This window comes from Piliocolobus tephrosceles, chromosome 16 (genome assembly GCF_002776525.5).
Source record: "Piliocolobus tephrosceles isolate RC106 chromosome 16, ASM277652v3, whole genome shotgun sequence".
In the NCBI taxonomy this organism is placed as follows: Eukaryota; Metazoa; Chordata; class Mammalia; order Primates; family Cercopithecidae; genus Piliocolobus; species Piliocolobus tephrosceles.
The window spans coordinates 17,055,227-17,065,547 of NC_045449.1; the positions used below are offsets into that span (position 1 = coordinate 17,055,227).

Below are 10,321 nucleotides of genomic sequence, written 5' to 3' on the forward strand. Positions count from 1 at the left end.
GCTGACCTAAGCCAATTCAAGGCACTTTGTCTTAAAAATGGACCACTGTATACCTTATTTCCTTCACCCAAGTAACAGCTTCAAGTTTTACTTTGAGTCACCTGTTCTTTGACCAACAGTTTCCAAATAGCTGTATACTGCCCCCCAAAAAGTTGTATTTAACAAGGAGCAGCCCCTATTTGATTTAGCAGCAAGCTAAGGCAAAGACACACAATGCTCACATTCCAGAATAAGAACATGTTTATTCAGATGAGCCAGAAGTCCAGGGTCACGCGGCTTTGCCTTCAGGAGATGCTTTACACACTCTCCCATTTTCTTTTCAGAACATACACTGTGGGAATTCACAAACTAAAACAAATTTCTGGTGACTTCCAATCTGTACATTATACTTTACAGTTTCAATTGAATTTTTTTAAAACTTAACTTCCAAGCTGGCCTGCCTAACACTGTGAGTCAAAAGTAACCCTAAAAAGCAAAAACACACAGCACTGAAGGGTCTCTGGGTGGTAATGTCAGCGTGGGCTGGGGAGGTGAGACCAAGCACATGGCCAGCAGACCGCAGGACAGGCCCTGGGGCTCATCATACAGAAATATGACAAGATAGTGAAGTCACAACTTCAGATGTCATTGGAGCTATCTATATATGACACATACATTATAAACAAATAACCTGGAACATTTCACAACATACGACACCTGTTCTACCTGGGAATGCAAACCCTGACCTGCAAGTAAGAATACAGATGTGGGAGACACCACAGCCTGAAGCTGCTCTCCTCTTCCCTCCTCTTGTCTCCTCCAGTCCCGTGATGGGTTACGCTGAGCCAGCAATGTGCATGCACTAACTCCACAGGTGTTAAAGGTAAGGTCACTTCTAAACACACAACAAAATTACCTTAAACATTAGGACGTTAAAAGTTAAAACCCCAGCCAGGCGTGGTGGCTCACACCTGCAATCCCAGCACTTTGGGAGGCTGAGGTGGGTGGATCACTTGAGGTCAGGAGTTTGAGACCAGCCTGACCAACATGGTGAAACCCTGTCTGTACTAAAAATACCAAAAAAAAAAAAAAAAAAAAATTAGCCAGATGTTGTGGCAGGTGCCTGTAATCCCAGCTAATTGGGAGGCTGAGGCAGGAGAATCGCTTGAACCCAGGAGGCAGAGGTTGCAGTGAGCCAAGGTTGCGCCATTGCACTCCAGCCTGGGCCACAGAGTGAGACTCCATCTCAAAAAAAGAAACAGCTGCTGGCCATCAGTCCTGACAGACCACAGCACTTACTACCCAAGGACAGGCTGCTTCAGAGCTTGGCACTGGCATGCACACTGGTTTTAAAGAGCAATTATGCAAGGAAGCAAGGGAACGGCCAGCCTTTGGTGGCAGTGGCGCTCACAGGGTTGCCCCGAAGGCCGCTTCTGCCACCTGCACCGCACACTCACATCTTCCCTTCCTCCTGACTTCCATTTCCTCTCCCCGCTCTGAGGATCGAGCCCTGACAGGGACAGACTATGAGGGACAAGGAGACTGTTGGTCCCAACCAACCCCAGTCGTGCCACATGGAGAGAGGGAAGAACCCTCAGGAAGATGCCAAAAGGGGCCACGTCAGCCAAAGTAGAAGGGGCTTTTCTAGAATCAGGGAAGGGAATGGGACCGACCCGGAAAAGGCACTGTGCCTTTTCTGTGCTGTGGCAGAAGCTTCAATTCCAAACCAAGATACGGACCACACTCCTGAAAGCACCCCATGGCAGGTCGTGACTGAAGTTATTTTGGCAAAGGGGCAAAGAAAAAATCTGGCCCAAAATAACTGACCTGAAATAACAGAAATTTCCCTTTCCTAACCTTCTTTAGTTCAACTTAGTATTCTAATAGATGAGAATTTGGTTTAACGTGAAGTCTCCCTCCCTCAGAAGGCACAGCAGCCCGCAGGGAGGGCTCAGCCCCATTCTTGGTTAGGTTTGGTTCTGGCTGGAGGTGCGGCAAGTTCTGTGCCATGGAAGCGATTTCCCTCCAGCTCTGGAGACAGGTGGAGCACAGCTTCAGTGACTTTTCTTTTTTTGTGGGAAAAAGGTATACTTTGTAGGGTTAAACTCTTCCCAGATGCGCTCAAATTCTTCCAGAAAAAGCCGCACGTACTCGTCGTCCTCCATGATGAGAACGTTCTCCCTGTTGTTCTGGATGGCTTGCGTGGTCCAGTTGAGCGAGCCAGTGATGAGCACCCGCTTGTCCACGATGGCAAACTTGTGATGCATGTAGCCCAGGTCCTGATCGTGCCGGACCTGGATCCCTGCAGAAAGGACAAGGTGATTTCATTGCATGCAGGAGTCCCCCTCCAGTGTGGACTGTTCCTGGGGGCTACTGGCTTTACTTTATGTTTCCAGTTTGGTGGGCCAGGAAAGCCCGCCACGCTTTCACAGAGTGGTGGCAGCTAAGCTCCCAGGAGGGACGCTGAGAACCACAGAGGGGACATCACACACGGGGCCAGAGCATCACACACAGGCCACTGGGGGACTGGGCAGGCCGTGGTCTGGGTGAGACCACACCTCCGAGTCTATGCCAGCCAGTATGTCCCTTCGGGGTTACTGTTTGCTGTCGAAGCTGTCACTAACCTGGTCAGAGGTGACCAGGGCAAAGACAGAGTGTGAGCCTTCAGGTTCTGACTCTTCCACAGCTAAGGCTGAGAGCCGTGCCCACTCTGCTCAGAGAGGCCCCGGTGTCTGGCAGCAGAGCCCAATTTGCTGGCACAACCTCGGCCACCAAGGCAGGAAGGGCCCTAACTAACAACGCACAAATGAATTCTCCTCTTCCGCACCCCTCTGCTTCCTTCACCAAAGAACCAGGCATCCGCGCCTCTGCTCTTCCCAGCTTGCAAACTCCTCCTGGGAAGGGCCTGTGTCTGTCTCCCCCGGAATCACTCACGACCTGCCTCACTCATGACCTGCTCAAGGAATGAGGCCGTCAGAAATGGGGGTTAAAAGAAGTTTTAAACAGGCTGCCATGGAACACAGTTGCCAGATTTTCCAAATCAAAATACAGGACATCCAAGTTAAATGGAACTTCAGATTGAGAGGAATCTTTGAAGGGAAGCATGTCCCACGGAGTACTGGGAACACAACTTAAACATCACTCCCTGTGCATGGAACTCACATTTAATTGTGCCTCCTGAATTGGGCCTGGCAGGATGGGGTCGCGGCGGCTTCCTTACCTTGGGGATCCAACCCTTCTTACACTCTGGCCACTCCGCCGGCACGTCCTGTCGGCACAGCCCTCCAAACACATTCCTCCACATGGTGGGCAATCTAAAACCCCACCATTACCAACACCTCCTGCCTCCGCTGGGATCCACTGCCCACTTCCCCGTCCCCTCCCCGCAGCCCACCACCTCTGGCCACAGAGGACTCCCTGCGGTTCCCCACAAGGAAGTCAGTATGTGACCCAGGGCGTCTGTGCTGCTACCCCTTCCAGCTGCACGCCTCTCCCTCCGGACAGCCCACGCGTGTCCGCAAGGCCCCTGCCCTGTCACTGCCCCCGGGCAGCTGACCTGGCCCACGCCGCTTCCTCCCACACCACTGCCTCCTTACCCTGCTTTACGAAATTTTCTTGACCCTTCTTAGTGCCCTAAATGAAATATTCGTGTCTTAATTGGCATTTCCGTGGGAACCTGGCCTTGTGCCCTAGGATGTTCCAGCTCCTCACAAATACTGGTACACAGGGGACATTCCTTGAACAGATGAATGCCACCGGACAGCCTTGAAGTCAGCGAGGATGCTGGGAGGCCATCCCAGAGGGAATCCGATGGGACCTTGGTCTAGGGGCCCTTGAAGGGTCTTCACCAACCTCAGTTTCTACAACTCTAAAAGCAACTCAAACAGAACTGTACTGTGCACGCCTGGAGGTCCCCAAACCTCCCGTTAAAATGACCAACACATGGGAGGACAGCTCTTGTGGCTGCCCCAAAGAGGAGGAGACATCCTCAATACGAAAACCACGTGCCTGCCCCACTGTGCTTCCACGTGGGGTGCAACATGCCCCACACCACCCAGGGCAGGGAGGGACCCTGGCTGACTCTGGAGAGGCTGCTCTGCGGCCCAAGTCAACGAGAGGCCATGGCTGTGCAGAAGGAACGGGCGGCAGTGACCACTGCCCAGCTTGGACAGTTGCCAGGCTCCACGCGTCTCTCAGTCACTGTGACCACCAGAATGAACATGCAGGCGTGACCTTCTGGGCGCCTGAGTGATGGAGACAGAGAGAGGCCCAAGAGTCTGTGCGTGCAAATACATAAAAGGGAAGAGCAGGCTGGGCCGCGAAACCTGGCCAGGATGGACAGAGAATCCTCAGGCGGGACAAGGATCCCACATATTCACACTTCCTAGTCCCTTCTGTCCCCACCCCATGAGACAGGTGATCCCGCCAGAGAGATATGTCTTCCACTCCTTTTGCAGCTGGGAAAACAAACGAACGTCCTGGCGCTGTTTTCTAGAACATATGTTTAGGTCTCCCAGAGCCTGGTGGCCTGAGGTTCACTCGGCAGCAGGTGGCTGCCTCTCCCCAGAGCCCTTCAGTCTGGAAGTCCAAGCACAACCCTGGCGTCCAGGTCCCCAGCCAGAAGGTTCCAGGTTACCACAGGCCGTCCGGGGGTCTCCGGCAGCCTGCAGGAGGGCGGGCCCGGGCTGCAGCAGTCACGAAAACTCCGCTGGCGGCGGGCGCCCGGGGAGTTGCTAGGGGAGCCTGCTCTGCCTCTAACCCGGCACACGCAGGCTCACCCGCTTCCAGCATGCCAGGACAGGTCACTTAGAAAACTGCCCCCACCGCGGAGGCACCGAGGGCCCGGCTCACTTATGCCCAAGCAGCCTGCTAGACCTTTCGTGGGGGCTCTGCTTTCTCCGCGTTACACCACCCCTACTCCACAACGCCACGAGGAAAGTAAATTAGGCCTCAGCCCGTCCCCAGACCCCCTCCCCTAAGTGTCCACCTTTGCCTAGGACCCCGGGTGGCTCAGGCCGGCCTTCTCCGCCTGGACCCCGCCGGGCCTACCTGCCTTGCGCAGCAGGCCGATTTGCGAGCCGTTGAGGGCCATGTAGTCGCAGTCGGTGACGACCCGCACTCGCACCCCGCGCTGGTGCAGCAACTGCACGGCGCGGCCCAGCTGCGGACTGGAGAAGGCGAACAGGCAAAGCTCCAGGCTGGCGCGGGCGGCCAGCAGGGCACGCAGCAGGCGGCTCAGGGCGCTCTCACCGTGGGGGAGGCCGCACGGGCAGCCCTCGGGGAGCCCGGCCAGCGCCGCGCCCGGAGCCCGCAGCAGAGCCTCGGTACAGGTCACTTGCGACGGGAAGAACAGTACCTCGCGCCGCGGCCGCCGCCGCCTGGACCGCAGCCAGCGCAGCACCCCGGGCAGCGCCTCCAGGGCCAGAGCCAGGCCCATAGCCGCCGCGGCCGCCACCTGCCAGCGCAACCGCCCCATGCCGCCGCTGACCTGGGCCCCAGGCACACGCCGCCGCACCCGAGTCTGCGCTCCCCCAGCCCCGGACGGCCACGCGCCAGGCCACGCCCCCTTCACGCGCCGCCAACGGCCACGTGCAAAGTCACGCCCCCAGCCCCCGAGGGCCACGTGTTAGGCCACGCCATGCCCCCACAAATGCCACTCACCAAGCTGAACCCACCCTTCCCACTAGCCCGCCTCCAGCCTTCAACGGGTGACCACGCCTCCCTCCACGAGCCAGGCCACGCCCTCCGCCACAGGCCCCTAACGCCAGGCCGCGCCCTCCATTTTCTTTCCAGCCTGGCGCCAGGCCCTGCCTCCCGGTCCCACCTCCCACCACGTGCCAAGCCGCGCCCCCAAGCCCGCGCCACCAGGCAGCACCTGCACACCCGCGGGCCACGGGCCCTAGCGCACCCGTCACCTACCCAGGCAAGAGACCGCCCTCCGCCCTATAAGCCTGAGCAACCCCGGCTCTCCTCGCTTGGAGCACAGCAGAGCTGCTCGGGAAATGTGGGGTCACACCTTCACTGTCTTCTCGGGAGCAGCTGGGCTAGGCTGGGGAAGGACCTGGGAACACAGATAACAGGGAATCAGCACGGCTGGAGGCAGCATTGGAACCCAGCGTACTGGAGGCGGTGGCAGAGTGGGGATGCCCAAGCGCAGAGCTAGGCCCCTAAAGGTTTTTTCCCAGCCCAACGGGATCTCCGGCGTTATTGGAAGGCCTGCCCTGCTTTAAGCGTAAACAGAGGAAGAGACAAACGCACCGAGGGCACTGGGCCGGGGGCATAGGGAAACGGGCAATGTGTTGTTCTGGGCTGGATCTTGGAACAGAAAGAAGGCATTCACGGAAGAACTGGTGAGAGCCAAATAAAGGCTGGGGCTTAATCGCATTGTACCAATGTCAGTTTCTTAGCTTTGACAAATATATGAAAGGAATGTAAAAGGCTAACAAAGGAAGCTGGGTGGGGGTAAATGGAACTCTCTGTTCTACGAAACTTTTCTGTAAATCAAGTTATTCTAAATTAAAAGTGTATTAAAATATTCAACTTGCACCTTTCATATAATCCAGCTATCCCACTCTTAGGAGAAAGGATGGGATCCATTAACACAAGCACATGTTCACCAGTGTTCCTGGCAGGCGTATGTGCCTAGAACAACCCAAATGCACGTCAGCAGGTAAATAGGTAAATAAGCTTTTGTATACCTATACAAGGGAATGCTATTTAGCAGTAAAATAGAATGAAGTGGCCTGGCAGTGGCTCACGCCTGTAATCCCAGAACTTTGGGAGGCTGAAGCGGGAGAATAGCTTGAGTTCAGGAATTCGAAACCAGCCTGGCCAACATGGTGAAACACTGTCTCTACCAAAAAATACAAAAATTAGCTGGGTGCATGGGCATGTGCCTGTAATCCCAGCTGCTCAGGAGGCTGAGGTGGGAGAATCAGTTGAGCTCTGGAGACTAAGATTGCAGTGAGCCAAGATCATGCCGTTACTGCACTCTAGCCTGGGTGACACAGCAAGACCCTGTCCCCCCACCAAAAAAAAGTACTCATATATGCTACAACGTGGATGAATTTCATTAATACTGAGTGGGAAAAGCCAGACAAAAAGAGTACATACTGTATGATTCCATTTACATAAAATTCTAGAAAACGCAAACTACGACAGAGGGAAAGCAGACTAGTGTAGCCTGGAGGGGCCAACAAAGCCACAAGGAAGTGGACTGATGGATGTGTGTTTATCAACTTGACTGTGGTGGTTTCACGGGTATACACGTGTCAAATTGTATGGTTTAAATAAGTAAAATGTATGTCAGTGATTACGTCAATAAAATTTTTTTTTTTTTTTTTTGAGATGACGTCTCACTCTGTCGCCCAGGCTGGAGTGCAGTGGCACAATCTCGGCTCACTGTAACCTTCACCTCCCGGGTTCAAGCAATTCTCCTGCCTCAGCCTCTCGAGTAGCTGGGACTACAAATGCACACTACCACACCCAGCTAAATTTTTTTTTGTATTTTTAGTAGAGACGGGGTTTCATCGTGTTAGCCAGGCTGGTCTCAATCTCCTGACTTCGTGATCTGCCCACCAAGGCCTCCCAAAGTGCTGGGATTACAGGCGTGAGCCACCACGCCCGGCCAGTAAAATTCTTAACAAAGAAAACGAGTACTTGAGTTTAGTGCTGGCTCCCAGACTTCCTAGTTGCATGGTCTAGGGCAAGTTGATTCATCTCTTTGAACTTCACTTTCCTCATCTAAAACGATAATGAGAGGAGGGACTTGTAGTTATGGCAGTATAAAGGACTCAAATCTCTCCAAAGAGGGATAAACGAAAATAAAGCTGGGGGAAATGGTCAAAAACAGCCACTTCATGGCTGGAAATCTACCAAAGGCAGACAACAAAATGAGAAGCTTTATTTGATTTTTATTTATTTTTTGTCTTTCAGTTTCTATTTTTAACTTTGTGGGTATATAGAAGTTATATGTATTTATTGGGTACATGAGATATTTTGGTACACACATGCAATTTGTAATAATCACATCAGGGTAAATGGGATATCCATCACCTTAAGCATTTATGCTTTCTTTGCGTTGCAACATTTAGTTACTAGTTTTTTTATTTGTTTTTTTTTTTTTTTTTTTTTCAGATGTAGTCTCGCTGTCACCCAGGCTGGAGTGCAGTGGCATGATCTTGGCTTACTGCAACCTCCATCTCTTGGATTCAAGGGATTCTTCTGCCTTAGCCTCCAGAGTAGCTGGGATTACAGGCACCCACCACCACGCCTGGCTAATTTTTATATGTTTAGTGGAGATGGGGTTTCACCATGTTGGCCAGGCTGGTCTCAAACTCCTGGCCTCAGGTGATTTCACCCACCTCGGCCTCCCAGAGTGTTGGGATTACAGGTGTGAGCCACCGTGCCTGGCCATTTGTGTTTATTTTTTATTTTTTGAGACGGAGTCTCACTCTGCTGCCCAGACAGGAGTGCAGTGGTGCCATCTCAGCTCACTGCAACCTCCACCTCCCTGGTTCAAGCGATTCTCCTGCATCAGCCTCCCGAGCAGCTGGAATTACAGGTGCCTGCCACCACACCCAGCTAAGTTTTGTACTTTTAGTAGAGATGGGGTTTCATCATGTTGGCCAAGCTGGTCTCAAACACCTGACCTCAGGTGATCCACCCACCTCAGCTTCCCAGAGTGCTGGGATTACAGATGTGAGCCAGAGTGCCCACTATAATAACCATTTTAATATATGTGTGTGTATGTAACTCATAACATCATGTTGTGTACCTTAAATATACACAATACAATTTATTTTTTAACAGGTTACACAAAGTATATTATCAGATAAGGGGTTAATTTCCAAAATATATAAGAGCTCAAGTGATTCTCCTGCCTCAGCCTACTGAGTCACTGGGACTACAGGTGTACACCACCAGCCTGGCCAATTTTTTTTTTGTATTTTTAGTAGAGATGGGGTTTCAGCATGTTGACCAGGCTGGTATCAAACTCCTGGCCTCAGGTGATCCTCCTGCCTCAGCCTCCCAAAGTGCTGGGATTACAGGTGTGAGCCACCGTGCCCAGCCCTGAGTGTTAAGTATCTTGAATGTAAAATCAGGAAATCCTTGACTGCCTTCAAACACACGGGGAAGGTTCAGGATCTGGAATTTGTTTTCTGTCTCTTCCACTTAGTGTGAAAAGCTACAAAATCAGGAACCCCTATTCCTTCACAAGGGCAGCAGAGTCTGGCCTGGTCTTGGGTTGGCATAGATTCCGCTCAGCCTCCTGCTCTTCTGCACTCATGACCAATAGGAAAAATCTTCAAGAACTGCATGCCTGTGGGGAGAAAAAGCCCACAGCTGCCTAGAAACACCAGTCGGCGTAGGGCCCTGCCTTCCCCTCGCCAGCAAGCTCTATTAGACATGGAAAATCCAGGTCACACACACCCCTGACATGAATGCAGAGCTAACTTACACTGGGCTCCTACTTGCCAAGTGGATTCAGCCACTAGACCGGCAGACAACTGGCAAAGACTGAGCACAGAACTGCGTTCCCAGGAATGCCATGCATATGAGAAACAAGAGGAATCTGTACCCGAAGTTGGGAAGGACAATGGGTGGTCATCTCTCCCTTAGTTTTCCCTTGACCCACACAGGCCAGGGGGTCCCCTCCCACTCGAGGTAGATGACTAAACCACAGGGAACCCTGCAGTCTTAGGGATTGTCATGGTCACCCAGGGTGATTCCAGCCATCTTCCTCTCAGATGGACACGTCTTTAAATATCATCATTATTAAGGGATGAGCCATTTCCTAAAGCTGAACAAAATGCCAAACACGCGCATGGACAGTCAACAGAGGTCCTTGGGATAAATGAGTGCTCCTCTCCAACACCAACTCTAACCACTAACTTGGAAAAGATTGTCTATGATCATTACAGCAGCTTAAACGTGTGAATTGGCTACTCACTGGTATTTTGTTTTGTTCTGTTTTTTTGAGATGGAGTCTTGCTCTGGCGCCCAGGCTGGAGTGCAGTGGTGCAATCTCAGCTCACTGCAACCTCTGCTTCCCGGGTTCAAGTGATTCTCCTGCCTCAGCTTCCTGAGTAGCTGGGATAACAGGCACCTGCCACCATGCCCAGCTAATTTTTTGTATTTTTAGTAGAGACAGGGTTTCACCATATTAGGATGGTCTAAACTTCCTGACCTCGTGATCCGCCTGCCTCGGCCTCCCAGAGTGCTGGGATTACAGGTGTGAGCCATTGTGCCCGGTCCACTCACTGGTACTTTTTAACAATAGTATTTCCTGTGCCTGAGCACAAATAAATATTAGGCATCAAACCAATGAACCATGTAGTCA

General features: G+C 52.4%; 1 protein-coding gene across 1 annotated transcript; it reads right to left on the reverse strand.

The window, feature by feature from the left end:
* Nucleotides 1-222: 222 nt before the first annotated feature.
* PLD6 (phospholipase D family member 6) lies at nt 223-5,629 on the reverse strand. Its single transcript, XM_023196115.2, has 2 exons — nt 5,029-5,629; nt 223-2,281 (listed from the first exon to the last, which is right to left on the reverse strand). Exons 1-2 carry the CDS (start codon nt 5,453-5,455, stop codon nt 2,034-2,036), a joined length of 675 nt encoding a protein of 224 aa, XP_023051883.1. The 5' UTR covers nt 5,456-5,629; the 3' UTR covers nt 223-2,033.
* Between the last annotated feature and the right edge of the window lie 4,692 nt (nt 5,630-10,321).

Coding starts and splice junctions, on each gene's coding strand:
- PLD6 (XM_023196115.2), bottom strand. CDS start 5,455: ATGGGGCGGTTGCGCTGGCAGGTGGCGGCCGCGGCGGCTATGGGCCTG. Junction 2,282..5,028: donor CGGCCTGCTGCGCAAGGCAG/GTAGGCCCGGCG, acceptor TCCTTTCTGCAG/GGATCCAGGTCCGGCACGAT.